Here is a 20,474-nt window from a genome sequence, read left to right on the forward strand (position 1 = left end):
GACAAACAGTGGAGGCCTTCTGTGGAGGCGGCAGATTGCCGCAAAGCTTTTATCAGAAGGCGAAGTGGAGGTAATAATGGATAATTGTTTTGGACGCAACTGTCTCTCCCATTGCTACCTGCACAGGCCTGCTAACTTCTGCTGGCACCGAGCGGTTCGGCTTGGCAGTCACAGCACTGTCATGTGGTCAGTGTCTGTCTGTGTGTGGTTGATGAGGCTTGTGTTGTGTCAGTCCTATGAGTGGGTCTGTGCACATGGGTTTTGAGGTGTCTGTATGTGTGTTTGTGTTTGTGTTTGTGTCTGTGGGGCTAGAGCAAGCCAAGTACACCATGTTTTCTGCATAATGAGTCAGAACCGAGAGCCAGAAACCAAGCAGGACAACCCAAATTAAATCTCCCTTTCATCAATTTCTACACCTGCATCTCTCAATCCCTAACATGCTGCGCCACACTAATCCTTTCCCTTTGTCCAGGTCCTCATTTTCAGGGACGCTCTTCATAGCATTTTCTTTTAAACAGAAAGTCTGCAGTTGAGTGGGTTGGCAAAAAATGTTTTGCAGTAAAGGTCAAAAACTATGCAAATACCAAAAGCAAAGCACCTTTCCTCGATCTTAATTTCATTCTTTTTATCGGATCTCAACCATATTGATTTTTTGAGGCCAATCAATTATTATTAACACTTATTTGAATCTGATATAAAAACTGAAATAAAATTATTGCTAAATAAAACCTTGAGAGCCAATATACAAGGAGACCCTTAACAGAAAACCTCGCTAGAAATTAAATCAGTATCAATAGAAATATAAACAACAACACAAATACAAATAAAAAAAATAAACTGAATTAAGGGAAACCTTTCAAATGATTTCAATAAACAAACATTTCAATAAATTCTACTATACTTGTGAGGGCATGCAGTCTTTCAGCTCTGTGAGTGGTGAGAGAATCAGCTCATTGCAATCAGGTTTTGTGGCACTGATTGGTTTTGGTTCAGCCCAGGTGTGGGGAGTTTTCACATACCCTGTGTCTCCAGTGCTCTGTGCTGACTCATTATCTCGCCATCAGAGGTAGTGAGAGGTTCTCCCAGTGGCTTCTTGAGTTGTTACTGTATCTATAAACACCAGCTCAGAACTTTGTGTCAATTGCCTGTTTCCCAGTGTATAACTAGGAGTGCTGGAGAGTTTGTTGTGACTCCAGCCTTTTGGGTTATCAAAGCTCTCCTGGGCAGCTTTTGCCTTTTAGTTTTGTGTTTTTTGGTACTCCTGGAAAATGTTCAGTTTTGAGTCAGCTGCTTGGCAGCAATGGTTTAGTAAATCATTTTAGAGCTTTATTTTATTTCAGGAAGCCTGTAGTTGCTCTATACAGTTTTGTTATTTTGTTCTCTCCTTTCCTGTCTATCGCTATTGTGATTTTGTGGTTATCCCTCTGGGATAACGTTGCATAGTGTGTGGTGTGGGCAAGTCTGTATCATAATATCATATCTTTTTATATTTATATATCGTAAGGAGAGGTTTTGCAAACATTATTCATTTATCTCTCACATTCAGTTTGCTCCACATGCAGTGAAATTCAGGAGCATTTAATCTGCCTTCACTTCAGATAGTTAATGAGGGAGGAAACATGTCCTCCTCAGTTCGTTCACAACTGCAGGGAATACAATGTATCTCATGTCTGCTGGGAGTAATCAGACAGACAGAGAGAAAGAGATGGAGGGAGGGAGGAGGGTAAAATGCAGGCGGCAAGGGACAAAACGAGGAGGGAGGGATGCAGTAAGCGATGGCATATGAACCTGATCTAAAGGGAGGAGGGAGCTCTTGTGTGAATCCATCATTGTATATCTTATGCCCTACCTCGACCAAATTCTATCTATATTTTATATTCTTGATGCTGCATCCTTTATTGTATTGTGTGAACAACAAAGTCATGGCCATGTGTTACACTGTGGATTAAAAGCTGGCAACTAAACGCTTGTCTTTAAAAAAAAAAACATGCCACACTGTATTTAGCAAGAAAGCAGTTTAAATAAAAAAAAAAAAAGAAAAAGCAATGCAGTAAGCAAAAACATGCAAGGAGAGAGAAAAAAGCAGTGGCAGCGAGGGAGAGAGAAGTGGAGAAAAGGATGGAGAAGGGTAAGCAGGAGCGAGGCGGTGAGGGAGGGCAGATTAGAGAGCATTTTACACTCTGAGCTCTTCATCCATCAACACTATCTGCAAAGCTTTGAAGAGAGAAGAGATGTGCAAGCTTTTCATCCAGAAATGTTTGCTCTGCACTGCACGGCAGCTGTGTGTGTATGTATGTATGTGTGGGTGTGTGTGTGTGGGATGGGGGGTGCTGTCTGCCTGCAGAATCAGCTCTGTCAGTCAAGCAAAGCAAGCCATTCAGTTGAGCGCCCAAAACCAACCGACATCGCACAAAATCACACGGACTGAAATGCATTTCTGCCTAACAAAAGCTGATGCGGTGTGGCAAGCCGGACAGTTTAGTCTGCTGCAACATTTAGGAGCAACTCTGATGAGCAACAATTTCTAACAAGTTGGCTCAGCATTGCTGCATGACAGTGCGGAACATTATGTTTCTCAGGGTGCCCATTCGTCTCAGGAACGTCTTGAGAGAATTCCTTCAAATTCGGCGCAACTCAAGGATGAACCAGGATTTTCCCCCAGAAAAGTTGTTAGGTTAACCCCCTTCCCTTAAATCAACATGGCTTAGGTCTCGCTCCTAATGTACTGAGTTAACTCTTAAAAATACTTTTTTTATATATACTTACTTTACTACTATTCTACTTTATTACTATACTTTTTATCCCTGATGCTGTGGCTCGATGGGGAGTCATCTTAGGCCTGGCTTGCAATACAATAGAAACCCAGATAAAATGATTAGATTTTTTTGGTGGTCAAAGGTCGTTGTGACCTCACATCCATCACATTCTTGGGAATTTCTGGTGGGAATTTCATTACATCTGGCACAAACATCCACCAGGACTCTAGGATGAGGATTATAGTTTGGTGGTCAAAGGTCAAGGTCACTGTGACATCACAAACACATTTTTGGCCATAACTCAAGAATTCATATGCTAATTATAACAATATTTCATACAAATATAAAATAGGATAAAGTTATAAAGTGATGACTACTTCACTGTGACTGCATAATGTTTTGCAAAAACCCTATTCAACGCCATAACTATGTGACCCCTTTATGACCATAAGTCAGATATTAGTATCTGATTCATCATCATTCATCTTCAACCGCTTGTCCATATTGGGGTTGCGTGGGGGCTGGACCTAACCCAGCTGACATCGGGTGTGAGGCGGGGTACACCCTGGACAGGACACCAGTCTATCACAGGGCACATAGAGACAAACAGAGACAGACAACCAGAACCCGGAGAAAACCCACGTAGACACGGGGAGAACATGCAACTCCACACATAAGGGCTCAAGGAACCCTTTTGCTGTGAGGCGACAGTGCTAACCACCACACCACCGCGCTGCCCGATTTGGTGACGCTAATCTTGGTTAAACACACTTGGTGATTGTATAGATCTTCTGTGCTGCCAGGTTGAAGATGTGTGGGAAGCATCCATGTTTTAAATTTGAAATCTTCTTTGCCTCCTCGGCCTCCTCTATCTTTGGACCTACGACTCACATGACGAACAACTCCCAGACTCTGATCTCGTCCTTTATCCTTGATGCGAACACCCCAGCAGACCACAGCAAAGAACAGAGCCCTGGCTCCTACAGATTGATAGAAGATCTGCAGGAGCCTGTTACACACACTGGAAGATGAGTCTCCTCAGGAAGAACATTCTGCTTTATACCTTCCAGGAGAGGGTTTCAGTGTTATGAGTCCGATCCAGCTTTTTATTGATTTAGAGTCCACCCTCTTCATTCATCTCACTGTACAGTATGATGAAGCGTTCTCTCTCTAGTTTCTGTACTTCTCTGTAAAAAATAGTCACTAAGGCTACGTTCACACTGCAGGTCTTAATGCACAATTCCGATTAATTTTTTCTTTGGCTGTTCACGTTGCGTCTTTAAATGTGGGCTGTGTAAGGATTGCTGCGTGAACAACTCCCGCTCCTGAAGTGACCCGCATGCGCAGTTGATCATTGATGACATTACGCCACAACGGTGTTTACGGAAGCAAACATGGCAACGGCAACCGGTTTTGTAGGGCTTTATGCCTTTATGGCAAGTCTAATGTCAACTCAAATACTAATGAGGTCTAAAACTTCACTACCCCTCCAGTGCCCACATGCTTCACCGCTGTTCTCCATGTTTTGATTCCGTTTTGTCTATCAGACTAAAGACGGCATTTTTCTTAATGGAAATTATTATGGACACCTCAGCGCGGATAAGTGATACGTTTGTGCAGCCTTGTCATGGGAGTAGTGGAAGTGTTTTAAGTAGGAAGGTTTTAGCAAAAATACCTGTGTTAAAATACTTTTTGGATTCTTCATTTACCGTGGAGACAAAAACAAAAGTTTTCTTCACAATATATGATATGCAAATGCTATTTTTGGGGGGGTCGGTTTATCAGTTTTGGTTTTTTTACCTTTATTTTATTTACTTATTCAGGGGGAGTAAATTCTCTCTTTTACAGGAATGCCCCAAACACATTCCCACCTGGAAGCTGCCCAGTACAAGCAGTCTGATCTGATGGCCACTGAGCAGCATCACTGGAGTGGTTGACGTAACGGGCCTTGCTCCAGGGCACCTCAGTGGTGGTAATAAGGGAGGGGAAAAAGTTGCTTGTTCAGGCCTAGTCCACACGAACACAGGTATTTATGAAATCAAACTTTTATGACCCCTGGTTAAAAAAAAATACCCATCCACACCTGCGGTGTGATAAAAAATATCTCCATCCACATGAAGCTGCAAAATCCGCCTCCGTCAACTGGTCACGTCTAGAGTGTTCCACTTCCTACAGAAGTCTGCATGGATACAACTTACTGTTTACCGCGGCACAGTGTGACGTCAAACAATGTCGACAAGAAATTGCGGTTTTCCTCGGTTTTCATGCCAACACACTTTCATGCCCCTCACTTTCCCTACCCAGATTTATCTTGTCAGTGCCGACAGAACTGGCGACCCTCTGGTCCCAACTCCTCATTCCCAGCTGAATACTGCATTTCTACAACATTTCTCATTTGAATTTCTTGTCATGATACTGTACATATAAATATTGTGATTTGTCACACACTGTGGCAAAAGGTTTTATCCATATCTCCCACTCCTATCCCCTCTCAACCTGTCTGATGTCAAATAGTTCATAGTAGGCTGATTAACCGTCTCCCCTTTCTGTATATGAAATAAAAAAGGGACTGTGGGACTTAATGGACAAAATGGAAGGATGGATGGATGAAAGATCCCTGAAATGTTTATCCACCGACACTGCCATTTTCAAAACATAGAGCTCATTGCATCTCTTTGGAGTGCTGCAGAGGCCCGAGGTGATGCAGTTTTTCTAGTTAACCTTGGCTGCGTGCTCTGACACAGCTTCAGTATAGCGGTGTGTGAATATTGCGTGTTTGTGTGTGAGTGCATGTAAACACACTGTCTCATCCAGACAGATTTCACAGGCACTTTTGGTGCCTGAGATTTCATTCTGTACTCCTCCGCTTTGAAGGACCTTTCACTCCAGTGTCACCTCTCTTTTACACGCACACATACACACACTTAGACATTTTCACACCTCTGCTTACACACTTTCTCTCCGCTCTCTCTCTCTCTCTCTCTCTCTCTCAGTGAAGGTTGCTATGCATGGAGGCTTTCTTTGCTGCCATGACAACATGAGTTCTCTTCGGTCTCCCCTAACGACAGAAGAATTGAACAGACATTGCCTGGGTGATGTAGATGTTTTTGGACTAGCTCAGTGAATCACACACACAGCTGAAGTCACCTGTCCTACTTTTTGCCAGGAAAGAGTAGTGGTGGAGGAAGTTCTTAAACAATACGTAATGTGTGAAGAAATATTTCTTAATCATCTTATCTCGTCTTAATCAACCTGTATTATTTTGGAAATCCGAGGGGGAGATGTGAGATGAATAAATATCCTACTTTCAATTAGAGCCTACTTTAAGCCGCACAAAGGTTATTATATTAGACGGCACAGACCAAGTACAGTATGTTTTCTGTAGGAAAGCACCGATCCTGGAGGTAGAGTAATCGTCTAGTAATGGGGAGGTTCCTGGTTTGATTCCCTGCTCCTCCAGAGAGTGTTGAATGTCCTTGAGCAAGACGCCGAACCAGGAACTACTCCTGTATGACAGCCTCTGCCATCAGTGTATGAATTTGTTTGAGTGGATGAATGATGGCAGTGTTGTGAAGCACTCTGAGTGGTCAGCAGACTAGATTAGCTCTATTTAAATGCAGTCTATTTATCATGTACAAACCTTTTTCGTTTAATACCGAATTCAAGTATATCGGCAGATGGAGAGCAGAGCACCGATCTGACACTACCAACGCTAAAGGAATGCAACCGACAATGATGATGGTGCCGTTGACAAACAAATTATATACATTGTAGCAAATTCCCCTGTCACTTTAGTTAGTGAAGGATTGGACGTACAGATCCAGCATATCAGATCGGTTCATTTCTTTGCAAGTTTACAAACTCATTCATTCTTACCTTAAGTCTCTCAGACACCCCGTCAGTAAAGCTGATGGTGAACTCCTCCACCTTGGGAACCTTCAGCCTCTTCTTCTCTGTCTGGTACTCCGTGCGAGTTTTCACCACCACCTGGAGGAGGGAGATTAATCGTTAAAGCAGTTAAGGCTGATGAAGGAGGAGGGAGTACTCACGTCACATTTTTAAAACGTCACCACAAAGGTCTGACTGTAACACACTTTACATTAAAATACAACCATGATAAGGTTGTGAGAAAAGAAAGACGGGACAATCAGATGTTGTACATTGTCTGGAGTTTATCAGATGCTCAAAGGACAAAGCTTAGGAGATCTCTGCATGTCTTCTGAGGGAACTTGACAGTAATAAAGCATTATCTTGGACATAAAGACTTATTTAGTCCATTAGTTTTTATACTCATGTATCTTTAGTTAAATAATTTGACGGTTCAGTAAATTATGATTTACATGATTGCAACGCTGTGTGCATGCACTTTTAAAAGAACATCAAGGATAACACAAAAAAAGTCACAGGATTTATTTCCATTGTGGTCCGTGTTGTTGTAATTTGTTGTGTATTGGTTAGATGTGGAATAAAAATGTATTTACTGCCTTGTCTAAAAACTGGGTTTGCATAGCCATACAGGAACAGTCAACAGTGTGTATTCTGATGAAGTAGAAATGCCATAAGAAAGTACTTTCAAAAAGAGAGGTTGAGATGAGTGTACAGCTCAACACCCCAAAGATGTAAACGAGGATAGAAGGGTAGATGAAAGCTTAAGCTGCTATTAAACACTAGATCTAGAAAATAAAAACAATACACAAATAACCAGCCTGGTCTCACCAAAAGGCGTGTGAATGACAGGCTATTTCTCTCAAGCCATCTGGCGTATAACTACAACGCATTTCATGATTTTTGCGTGTCATTTCACGCCATTTAGTCTCAGTTGACTTGTATTGTGCAGAGATGGCGTTGTCATTTGACGCACAAATGTCATTGAGGGAAAACCCACGTGTTGTGGTGGAGCTTTCTGTCAGAGGGTTTTTTTTAAATCAATATTTCATGTGAAGGATGGCTGAAATGACGGGCGTTAAATGACACGCGAAAAGCTCACAATAGAAGTGTATGGGGAACTACGGGCGTTAAATGACACGCGAAAAGCTTAATATGCGTAGACATGCACGCAAAAAGTCATGAAAGTCATGAAAAGTGGCGTGCTATTTATACGCCCTCCCATGAGACCACGTAGAAATAACACGTACAATGGCACAATCAATACACAGTATCAATGTAGTACATTGTAATAGCACTTTTACTTTGGCAAAGGATCAATGCAGATTACACCCAACACAGCTAGAAAACAGGAAACACCGGCGCCAGTGCTCCACTGTGTCTTTACAAGGTCTGGTGCCCAGAATACAAGATCCCCACTCTGAAGGGAGAACGCTGTCCTTTGTGGTGGCAGCTAGCTGGGGAGAAAAAAAAGGGCCGGGGCAGTGCAGCCTTGCCCCAGTACTGTCAGTCTAAGACTCCTCAAGCAAACAGGTTTTGAGGGATAAGACTCCGAAACTTTCTCTACTTACTTAAACTTTATCTACATTTCAGCTTCCGCTTGTGTTGTGGAAAGCACTGGTTCAAATACTGTGGGTGGTCATTTAACTGTTAAAGTGAAATGATTCTGCTTTTGATTTGTCTTATTTTAAGATTTTGAGTCAGGGGCACAGGACAAAGTCAGGGAAAAATATCTGATTTCAACACAAGAGATCACCGTTCATTTCCCCTTTGTGACAACCAAAAGAAAAAATTGTAGGATTTTGCAAACCACAGTTCTCTGTAAGTCAGGTGTTAAGTTGAATGAGCATCAAACTCTGCATACGGAGGAGGTGGATGGGTACAAAAAAACAAAATCAGTTTCATCCAGTAGACTGCCGTTTATGTCCCAAGTACAACTTATGTTACGTATCAGACATACTTATTTTAACCCAAAGGTAGATCTTTTCCTTAATCTGAATCTACTCTTTTCCTTAATCTAATGAAGCATCACTTCATGGTATGGTATTGTATTCGATGAGTAGGGAATGAGAGTGTTTCAGCAGTTAAGAAATGTTGAAAGGTGTTAATGAAAGGTGCAATTCCAACATTTTATTCTGACAACTAGGTTTACAACAGGGTGTTTATGTTATAATTAGTTTGTTGTTGATTAATTTAGTTTTCATTTTCTCAGCAATTAACTTGATCAGTACAATGTTGCCAATCAATGATAAATATTTGTCAAAACTGCAGAAATAAGACCCAGGTTTTTAATAACCTTGAATAATCCTTTAATTCTGCTCATTGGCCGTCAGTGTCATCAAGGCATTAGGTGGACACTATGTACGCACTTTAATCCCACCTGACTATTTCTTTTTAGATTTAAATGGAAGAAAAAGACCTTTCCTCACATACACTTTTACTAATTCTAACAGAAAAGATCTGTCTGCAAGTTACATTTCTGTATAACGCTGCATTGATCGTGACTACTACTCCTGTTTAATACTGTAACATAGTGATGCTACTCTAGCTAGAATATTATACAGCAGAATTATTCACTCACTTAAAAGACATAACAAATATTGTAGGAGTGTTTCCATATCTATCATCAAATATGAAAATCAAAATTCTTAACCCTAAAAAACTGATGACTATGCTAAACAGCTAAGCATCATCTCCTCTTTTGCAGCACCGACTTAATTGAACATGAGAATCACTTTGACCAAGTTTCACCTCATCACTGCGCTTACGAAAAACATAAAGTATCCAATAGTTTTGTGCATTCGCTGTATATTAATGGGAGCGAGACGACGGGGCAGACAGAGCGAAACAAATGATAAGGCAGAGGAGAGGTGGAGGAAGAAAGAGGGAACAATGTCTCTGTGTCCTTGTGGCTAATTGCTGTGCTTCTGAGTGGCTCTCCTTCACTTTGAGACAAAGCCAGAAACTGCTGTGCTCACAAACTGGCTCCACTATCTGAATAACAAAGCCATCAGTTGGCTCCAGAAAGCCCTTATCTAGGAGTTGAAGGCCACAGTAGGTGCACTGAATACATTGCATTTGATTGGACCCCTGAGGCTCCTGAGCCTTGTGGCGTTCAGTGCAGCAATACCAGACGTCATAGTCCAAACTAATGTCTCAATTTTGCCTCAACTTTCTCTTTCTCTGACTCATTTCACAATAACGTGCTCAGGGCCTCCAGGTTCAAACACAGCAGTGTTTCATGCTACTTCATTACTCTCTCCTCTCCTGTACCACTCACTCCTTTATTTCACATTACCTAATGGCACGGTTATCAATCAACGGTGCCTCATTTACACAGCCCTTTAGCTATCACCAGCAGCTTGAAGTCCTCTGAACAAAGCACCACCTTCTCTGATTAGACAGGTGTGAATACTCTGTGGGAAAGCATTCATTTCTGAACAATTAAATCTTAATTTTAAAAAGCTTGACGTAAAAGAAAAACATCCAATGAACGATGCGGCTATGAACAGTTGTGATAGGATGAATGGAAATGTAATCACAACCTGCTCGCTTATTATTCCACTGAGGTAGCAGCTCATTTTTCATTTCTGATTTCTCTTGAGAATTAATTAATGTTATGTGTAGTTCAGTTCTTTTAGCCATTGGCTTAAGGGACGGCAATGTTGGCCAGTCAGATGAAATATCTTATTAACAGTTGGGTGGACTGGGTTTGATTCCCAGAGGATCCTCAAGGAACCAAAATCCAACTGACTTTAGGTTTCCCCTGACTCTCCCCCAAACGCTATCAGCAGATTAATGCATTTGAATTGACTGTCAAAAAAAACCCAGTTATGACAAATACTTAAATGCCCTCTCAATAATACTGTATATCTACAGCAGATTTTTTGTTGGGTCAAGCTTACCTAAATACAAAAGCATTTGCTTTTATGGTGCTTAATCCATTAAGGAACAGCATACTGTAGTCAAACCAAGTCCCATTTCCAAGTTTTATACCTCTTTTCGTCAGGCTCTCTGCCCCAAAAGCTGTACCCCTTGGGTACCAAGTACTCACACAAATACTGATCTATATCCATGTTTCTCTCAAACGTCCCTCTCGCCCAATGTTTTACTACTGTATATTGCTCTCCACAGTCTAGTTGTCTTCCGCTATAACTACAGTTAGAACAGGTAATTTTCTTGCAAAATTGCACTGCAGGCTTTATTATAATGTTACCATGAATTGCAATAATGTTAGCAATCACCTGACTAAAGCAGTTCTTACCTTTCTTGCATTACTAAGTTAGAGCACTCAGAGCTTCCCTCCAAAGTTCACCCTCTTTCCTGTGGAACGCAGCGATTTTGGGGAAGATCAACCTACCCCGAATACGCTGGTAGGAGGTTCCACTTTGACAGGCATTCCAGTACACTTTGCCTAGTTGGAGATCCGAAACTTCAAACATTCCATGACATTTGAACGCAGCATGAGCAGTGCAAATGAAACAGAGCAACAAATGACAGGCAGGAAGCATTGCAAATCATTTTATTTGCCAAACCCTGTCTGAGGCGAGGCCCATAGTCTGAAAGTCCTTTTGTGAAAGGGGCTTTACAATTCAGTTTTCTTTAAAATGAGCTTTACAAATTGGCTGTAGACTTATTAAAATTAAACCTCTCCACTTACCGTGACCTTTGAATATTTCGATAAGACTGACATAGACTTCAACATCAGTAGCGGGATGGTAAATGATTCGAGCACATCCCAGAGCACCGCCTCTGCTGCAGTGTCCTTTGAGACTATATATATATATAGATATTCAATTGGTCATGTGTACCTAATGCTAATGTCTTGATTAACTGTGACCTTTTAATATCTCAATGACTGACACAGACTCACTTTTAGATCTGTGGTGAAATATCTGTTGCCACACAGGATGATGTTTTTGAAGTCAACAGGACTTAATGTTTGTTTATTTTGAAGCACTTTGGCCCTTTTTTCATTTTTATATTTGAGTGAATGAACAAGACAATGACACATGTTCAGGGAAACATATATTTTAGTAAAAGCAGTTTTAACTTGTCAAACTGTCTCTCTCCGTTTCTGTCTCCATTCACAGTTTTTTTTTAGATTCAATATTCCCTGTGGAATATTATTTTTACAGTTGATTCTAGTTTTTTATTTTATTTTAGTCATTCCTTGTGAATAAAACAGTGAATTAAATCCATGTAAAAAGGAGGCAGCAATGATGAAGCAAAGGTGATGAATGTTTAGAGTTTAGATATTTGGTTGGTTTGAAATAAACACCCCTTACAGACACAAAACACAATTGAAATGTAATTCTAAAATAACATAATTCACTATTTGGAATCCTGTTCTTACATAAATCTGGTTAGAAATGAAAAATATTAATACACGATTGAGTGGGCATTATCGGTGTTTATCAGCTTCATATACATGGGTTAGAAGGGGCCTGCTCCAGGTCAAGTAGGCTGTTATCAGCCCATTAAATGACTTACTTTATTTACGTTTATTAGGCACCAAACTCTAGTGGACGTAATAATTATGACGGGAGTAAAGGCGGAAGTCAGGTGACGTAGTAGAAAGAGCGACAAAATCTATTTAGGGAGGAAGTTTGGGTTTGAGGATGACACAGAAAAGTGTACATAAATATGTGGCGGCAGTAGCTCAGTCCATAGGTGACTTGGCTGGGAACCGGAGGGTTTCTGTGTGGACCATGAATGGAGCGTGGACTGGTGGCTGGAGAGGGGCCAGTTCATCTCCTGGGCACTGCCGAGGTGCTGTTGAGCAAGGCACTGAACCCCCAACTGCTCGGGCCGCTGGTCACTGGCAGCCCCCTCGCTCTAACATCTCTCCATTAATTGCATGTATATAGGTCCTGTTTGTGCATGTGTGTGTATTTCGGGCCTGTGTGTGTGTAACATGAATAATAATAATAGAGTGAAAAAATCGAATTTCCCCGTTGCGGGACTAATAAAGGAATTCTTCTTCTAAAGTATGAGGCTGATAACAACTAACAGCCATTTACTTATGGATGCACAGGTGATTTCCAATAATGAGTTAATCATACCACATGCACTTTTGACTGTATATGTTATATATTATATTTATCTTTGTTTTTTAATTTCTTGGGGACAGCATAACCTAGTTGTAAACACAAAATTGAAGTCATCGTCTTTTAAGTTGACATAGCAAACTCATTAGTTGCCTAAAACACACCCTGCAGATACAGAGGAACATTAGTGTTCCTTTGGAATCGTAATTGCAATATTCACCATACTCCTTTTTTCTCTGTTTTTTTTATCTCCGCCAACTCAAAATAAGGCAAATATGAGGCACTTAAGCCGCTAAATGCTCCACTATGTGACCGTCTGCCATGTGGTGTTGGACAGGTGGCGTGCAGCTGCCTGCTGCCTCTGAAAAGGGCACTTAAACCAAAACTATTGGCTGAAAGATAAAGAGATGAGGAGAACTGCAGAGTTAGGTGATGATAATTCTCTTTGTGTTTGTCACTACAAGAAACACTTTCCACATATGTACATAGTGGTAGTGTTTTGATCTATTGCTCATACAAAAATATTGAATACAGCAGCTTCAAAATAAATCACTGAACTCACTCATGAAACCCACTATTGGTCTCTCAGGACGAGCGATGCTGGTTTTCTCTTCGCCCGGGTAAGTAAGGGCAGTTATTTGCATTCCTCTGGCATCAGAGGTGTAAATTGATCTCTCGCTACAGAGCTAGAATAAAAAGCAGCAGAGAGGAGCAGGACTGAAAACCACTGGTCCAACCAACAAGCAGCACTGCAGTACAACACTGTTTGTATAGTAAACCGTACAAACGTATGAAATATACAGATACAGATGCACGCATGTTTTTCGTTACTTTAAATCCAAACAATATTCATATAATTCTTGTCGCAGTTAGTCCCTCCTATTTCTGTCTTTTTTTGTTTTTGTTTTTTCAGATTTGTTGTGGGCTCAATTCATCTGGTAACTGATACAATATATACTGTACTTGTTATTAAACGGACTTGTATACCAGCTTTGTATTACCTGATGATAAAGCCTGACCTTTAGCGACAGGCTTTATCAGTGTGCATGCTTTCCTTTTCATGAACAACATGAGTGATTACCATGATACGTTGGGTTGGCATCAGAAGTCACAGCTACTCTCTTTCATTTCACATTATGTATAAATTGTGCTCATTTGTCAAATTGAACATGTATGCTGGCTCCTCTGGTTACAAGGCAGCACGTCATCACAGCACATAAGGAATCATTCATCGATATTTTATTGATTTAACATTGCTGACTGAGGATTCCAGCTCCTGGGAAGTCCTCTCTGATTTATGAGGATAACAACACACAGATGTAAAAAAACTAAATAAAATAGTGAAGCTACTCCACAGGAACTGATGAGAGAAACAAGAAAAGGATGAGGCTATATGTAAGGGGACATGTTGGACAGGAAAAGAGAATGATTATAAGTCCGTCATAGCCTTTGAAGCAGATTTCTGTACCTGAGCTTTGTTCTCAGAGAAGCGATAAGCAGAAAGAAAATATCTTTGTCTGTGAGTCTCTCCACCCTTCTCTGGTTGATGTTGTTGTTGTTGTTTTTTCAAACGAGCAATCCAATCAAGATATTGGTGACCCAGCGGTGGCTGCGACGCGTCCCTGCCCAGATGGAATCAAATCTAATACCTCCCTAATGCCTCAGCCTCTGCAAGCCACAGCAGCATTGTTATATATGTGGGTGTGTGCGCCCATATATGTATGAACTTCGCTGTCACTGCCCCCCCACCCCCCCATTTATCCACACGTAACCCTGTAGTCGGGAAGGTCATGCAGTCATCAGACAGGATCAGGGTGAAAACAGCTTGGGTTGTATTTGTAAAGCTGCTCAGAAAAACGCTGCTGATCTGGGGTACTAGTCAGGTCACATGACCCAATAAGTCTGGATTTAGCTTTAAAGGACAGAATGAACAAAACTGGTCACAGATCAGATTCTGAAAGCTGATTAACACAAACTCTTTTGGGTTGGGCGGATGGCAAAAACAACAACCGTAAATTCAGAGAGATTATAGATGTTTTTGTCTCAGAGGTATTATTGGTGTACCATATTTTTAGGTTTAAAGATAGAAATCAACACAAGTTGTATGGCTTCCTACTAGAGATGCACCAATCCATTTTTTTCCGATCCAATCAGATACCTACCGATACCTAAGCGAGTGTATCGGCCGGTTCCCGATACCGATCCGATACTACTGTTGAATGAATGAACCGTGTACGTTGCCATGTGAGTGAAGGCATCAGGCTTGACATAAACATTTTGCCTTGTTAAAAACAAGGTAACAAATGAACACAGATATAAATGTACTTAATATTAATTATTAACAAATAACAAAGTGTACATTCCCATGTAAAGTGCACTGCAAACAGATATTTTAAAATGTAATATAACATATAGCAGCTGTCTGAAACCCAACAAACAAAGGCTTAATTAACTTGCTATGTGTGATATAAATAAAAAAGAAATGACTGGATCAGAATGCTGGATCGTCCTCATTCATCCGATATCCCATCCAGTTAATTAGTCAATATCAGAGCCGATATCCGATCCAGGTATCGGATTGGTACATCTCTACTTCCTACAACAATAAAGGGGTCCCTTGTAGTGAAGAACCTACAGAGAATTACGACCTGAATCTGCAGTTCACTCTCACTGCTCTCATAGCGTTGTTTTCAGCCAAAGCAGGCAGTTGTTTCCATAACAAAAGCTTAAAAAGCCACCCTTCACTACCTACTCAGCACAAAACAGCAGACGGAGACGGTGAGCTGGTGAACATAGTGGAGCATTAAGCAGCTAAAGAGTCAGATATTTCCCTCAGGAGTTGGTAGAGACATTGCAAGATTTATCTCCACAGCACTGTGTCAGCACTGGAGAAAAGTCTGGCTGCACCGCTTATCATTCTGGGATAGGGGGAAGAAATGTTCTGGCTTGCTTGTATCTCTTCTGAGAATGTCGTCTGAAATAGGCCAACGGCAGGATTTATAGCAACAGTCTAAATCTGGTGAGACAGACTTGTAGAAACCAAAACAGAGCTGAAAGAGAGTGAATATTGGACAATTATTTGCCAGATGGCCACAAACGTGACTCCAAACGATTAATATTAGCCTGTATCTGTATCTGTGTATAAGTTAGCCGATAAAAGAAAAGCAACTTTGCTTTTTAGGGAAGATGTCGGGGTGGATGGATGGGTCATACACACACCGGACATTCACCCGAGAGACCCCAGTTTGTGTCTTGTTCATCTCTCATCCCATGCCTAACCTAACCAAGTTAATTTAAAACCGTAACTGTGGGGCGCTAAAAAGTGTCAGTATTTCACGAGTAGGGAATGAGAACGGGTTACAATTGTTCAGCAGCATTGTGATTCAACATATCTGTGGTTTGCAGAAGTGTACAAAACCGACATTAATTCTGGCTTCTTGGTTTGCAAGTTTGAGAAATTTAACTCTAATGCAGGATAACATGCTAATACTGAAAACTGGCATTAAAAGGACAATAAAAATACTTCTACATGGTGTTTTCAAAGCACAGAAGAGATGGCCACACACACATACAGTATAGGATCAAGTACAGAGTGCATAATTCCTGTTAAATGAACTGTGATAGCCATCATCAACACTGATGTCTAATTACACATATCATTATTATATCTCTCCGCCTCTGTTGCATTCATGCACCACTTGCCAGGAAGACACATTCAAAGATGTAACAGCAAATTGACCTTTACAACTCCCACACACTTATGCTCATTTGCATAATGATTTATATATGTTTTTTGCTTAATGTCGGTACGTGTGGATGACTTAAACCAGCGTATGCAGCGACTGAACTGACAATTTTCTGTGAGCAAGTGAGCAGCAGCATATAAAAATCTGCATCAGCTGTCAGCAAAGTGTATCCAAAAGCAACAAGCAGCAGCAGTCTTTGTGCCCGTGTCTCCCGAGACATGTAAAAATTCACAGATAGGCAACAACACAGCAGGCCTTCTTCTTTGACCTCTTTTCTTTTTTTTACAACAATAACTCGCTGGTATTTTACAGGAGCTCATACACCACCCATCTTATTCTCTCCACCTGTTCAGGAAAATCAGTAAAATACTCTTGATCAATCACACAGTTTAGCAATGTACACTGGAGATCAAAATGAAAGAACAAAGTATTAATACTTGATTCATCTATTTACATAGAGATAAGATCTAAAGCTCATAGAGAATCTCTGGAAAATCCTTGGCTACAAAGTAATGTCTAAGAAACCCACTACAGTTGCTGAACTATTGAAGAGACTGAAGAAGAACGGACCAAGATCAAACCAGAGCAGTGTGAGAAACTAGTGATGTCCTGTGGGCACAGACGTGCTGAAGTCATTCAAAGCTGTTCATTTTTTAATCCTATAGCCCTGAGAAAACGTTATTTAAATCTTCTCTTCTGACACAATGGTTACTGTTCTCTATTTTTGCTCACTGATTTTTTTTTTCACAAAATAAAGGTTTTTGTCGAAGTGCCTTGGTTATCTAAAAAAAAAAACATGCTAGTACAGCAGTGGTATAGCCACAGAGGATATTCTATCAAATTCTGAACAATAAAAAATAATATTTCAGAATAAATCAAGTTATTTATACTTTGTTCTCTAATTTTGATCGTGTGTGTGTGTGTGTGTATGGGTGTGTGTGTGCGTGTGTGTGCGTGTGTGTGTGTGTGTGTGTGTGTGTGTGTGTGTGTGTGTGTGTGTGTGTGTGTGTGTGTGTGTGTGTGCGTGTGTGTGCGTGCGTGCGTGCGTGCGTGCGTGCGTGCGTGCGTGCGTGTGTGTGTGCTACGAAGGCAGCTTTGGCTTCAGTAGGTAGCGATGTTCTTGAGTCTAGTGGGACTGATTTAATCAGTGTTAAATGTCTGACAGCTCTATGAATGTCACGTTATGAACCGGTGGCTGCTGACAGAAACGACTTGTTACCCACACACACACACACACAGGAAGGCAAGTCTGTTAACAGGTGTGAGCAGAATACACACTGAGGGTTCAGGCTGTACTGTGTGTTTCCGTCTCAACATGAAGGGATCCCAGTTTTCAATGAACCAGCCTGCCAGCTTTTTAAAGGGCAGGCAGCAGGTAACTTGAGTACACAGCTCTTGAACCTTGGCCCAGTGCTGTAAAAGGCTTTTTCCCTCTTAAATTAATTGTATTTTAAAAGCAACATGAATTCACGTGGTGCTTTTGTTTTTTTTCAGAGAAAGGATGATTATGATAGCTTGAAAAACAATATTTTTTGATGAGACAATTGACCTCAGTCCAAAGCATGTGATAAAAAGCAAATAATAAAAAATGAAAATCACAAATTACCAGAGCCTGAATGGACATCTTTGACAACTTGGTATGTCTGAGCAACAGTCAAAAACACTAGTTCACTTTCTTGCCATTGGACCAAAAAAAATTTGAAACCACTCTTTATAGGCTACATACAATCTCTATACAGTAAATATGTACCTGGAGCCTCAAGAGGTTAGCTTAGCTTAGCCGGAAGCAGGAGGAAACAAAAAATAACAAAATAAATCTAGCAGCACCTCTAAAGCTCACTTATTAACATGCTATATCTTTTAGACTAGCTTTCTCCACCTGTTCCCAGTCTTTATGCTAAAAAAAAAACAGTCAGCCAGCCGCTGGTTTACTGTACAGACAGGAAAGTGGCATCGATCGAGGACAATTGTGAGGTCAAACACAAGGTGGCAGAGACGATGTACTGTATGTGGGTTTATTGACATTAACATAAAGTAGCCAATTCCTGTTTAAAGCTGAATTGATTGTCGTATTATACTGCAGTCCTAAACCCTATCAGGAGGAGGTTCAAATAATGATGGATGTCAATAATCCTTCTGATATCCAATAAGGTGAGTTAACTTATCAGATACAACGTCATTTCAGAGCAGAGTAATTGCTCAGTAGTTGAGATTAGGAATATGGATTCATTAGCAGCACAATGATATCATCACACTGTAACTGTTGTCCTGAAACGAGCCAAACGCTCTCACACAATTGATGCATAATAAAGCTTTTAATACGAGCTCGCCTGTTGTCTAATTCCATTTTTTTTTTTATAATGCATAATCAGTGCAGCCCTCTGTCCCCGACCCCATGGAAACACAAATCAGGCTCTCTGCGTTGCGCTTGCCACCATGGTAACTGGATTAACGAGCTGCGGTGCAGTTACTGTAGGATGTCGAGATGATAAATGACAGTCTGTCTGGCACCAAATCTGTCTCCTAATCTCAGCTGGGAAACAAAGGACACGGCTTGGAGACAGCTGAGATGAATGAATTTGTGAATGAATGAAATGAGAGGCTGTGTGTGTGTGTGTGTGGTGTGTGTGTGTGTGTGTGTGTGTGTGTGTGTGTGTGTGTGTGTGTGTGTGTGTGTGTGTGTGTGTGTGTGTGTGTGTGTGTGTGTGTGTGTGTGTGTGTGTCTGTGCCTGTGTGCGTGCGTGCGCGTGTGTGTGTGTGTGTGTGTGTGTGTGTGTGTGTGTGTGCGTGTGTGAGGAGGGGGGGTATTCAGAGGGTTTAAGGACAGCGTAGGTCATCAACATTGAGTCAATGGAGACATTTAGAAATACAGATAGATGCACAAACAAGCAGGAAAACTTTCTCTTTTCACAAACACAACAGTCGGGCTGTGAGTCTCTCACCTTGTCAGGTGCTTGGCTCTGGAGGCTCCCAACATCCAGTGGAGTGATGAGGGGCACATTCTGAAAGCCGTCCTCCACACTCACAGGTTTGGCCCCTTTGTCTTGAAGATTACTCCCCAGCTTCACCATCTTTCACGCCCTTGTATATATTCCCCTTATTTCCCTGAAGACTGCTCCTGAATGGAGGAGGTGTGGAGAAAAAGGATGTTTGTTTTTTTTACCTCACAGCCTTTCAGTTCAATGCAACCTGGCAGACATGGGGCTCTTTGATGGAGAAGATTCCACCGCACGGGAGATTTCATATTTGACATTTTAAACTTGATTAAAGCCTTAAAGTACACTATACATGTGGAAGTACATTAAATCGTGTGACTGTTTTGTTGAGATGAATCAAATTCGATTACTTAGTTCATGATAAGAGCATCAAAACACTCCAAAAATAAGCACATTTTGTTTGCAATGTAAACGGATCCCGGACTATATTCACCAGAAACCAAACGGAAAAACAAACCTCCGCCTACAGAGTCTTTTCCACCTTTCCCCATCACACACAAAAAAAATCAACAATCCCCTAGAAAACAGTAAAAAAGCAGTTACTTACAGCTGCTCGTCCTTGTCCGTGCGTCTCCTCTGTGCTGCGGCAGTGTTTGCGTGTGGACAGAGGCGGAGGGAAGAGCGGATGAGGAGCAGGTGAGGCTGGAGGCTGCGCTGCGGTGTCGCTGCTGCTGATGCTGCGGGAAAGCAACGCTGCACCGCCGGAGACAAACTGTGTGTCTGGCGGCAGGTTTTCTACCAGCAGGCAGCCCAACCCCCTAATCCAAACACAGCCTCCTCTTCACCGTGCTGCTACACCAGCCCCTGGAGCTGCCACTAGGGGGATTTTTTTTACTCCTTTAGGGAGTCTGGTGTGTTTGACTAAAGTGGAAGCGGAATTAATGTTGCCTTTCAGGGCTCCTCGTAAACTCCCGCACCCGATCTGACAGTGTGGAAAGGTACTGTGGGCTATTCAGTGCTTTTATCTGCACAGTACTTCAAAAACATTTATGCATTTATGTTATTTTTTGTCACAGTATAAGCATCGCTGCAAAACTATTT

General features: G+C 41.4%; 1 protein-coding gene across 1 annotated transcript in view; it reads right to left on the bottom strand.

Moving 5' to 3' along the window:
- Positions 1–20,115, bottom strand: part of nsg2 (neuronal vesicle trafficking associated 2) — a 39,426-nt gene extending 19,311 nt beyond the window's left edge. Inside the window, exons 1-3 of the mRNA XM_083926585.1 lie at positions 19,981–20,115; positions 19,380–19,555; positions 6,633–6,743 (exon numbers count right to left, since the gene is read on the bottom strand). Of these exons, the coding sequence (XP_083782711.1) occupies positions 6,633–6,743; positions 19,380–19,508 (240 nt within the window). The 5' untranslated portion in view covers positions 19,509–19,555; positions 19,981–20,115. The remainder of the gene's footprint in view (positions 1–6,632; positions 6,744–19,379; positions 19,556–19,980) is intronic.
- Between the last annotated feature and the right edge of the window lie 359 nt (positions 20,116–20,474).

The sequence above is a fragment of the Echiichthys vipera genome, assembly GCF_963691815.1.
Source record: "Echiichthys vipera genome assembly, chromosome: 14".
Lineage (NCBI taxonomy): Eukaryota > Metazoa > Chordata > Actinopteri > Perciformes > Trachinidae > Echiichthys > Echiichthys vipera.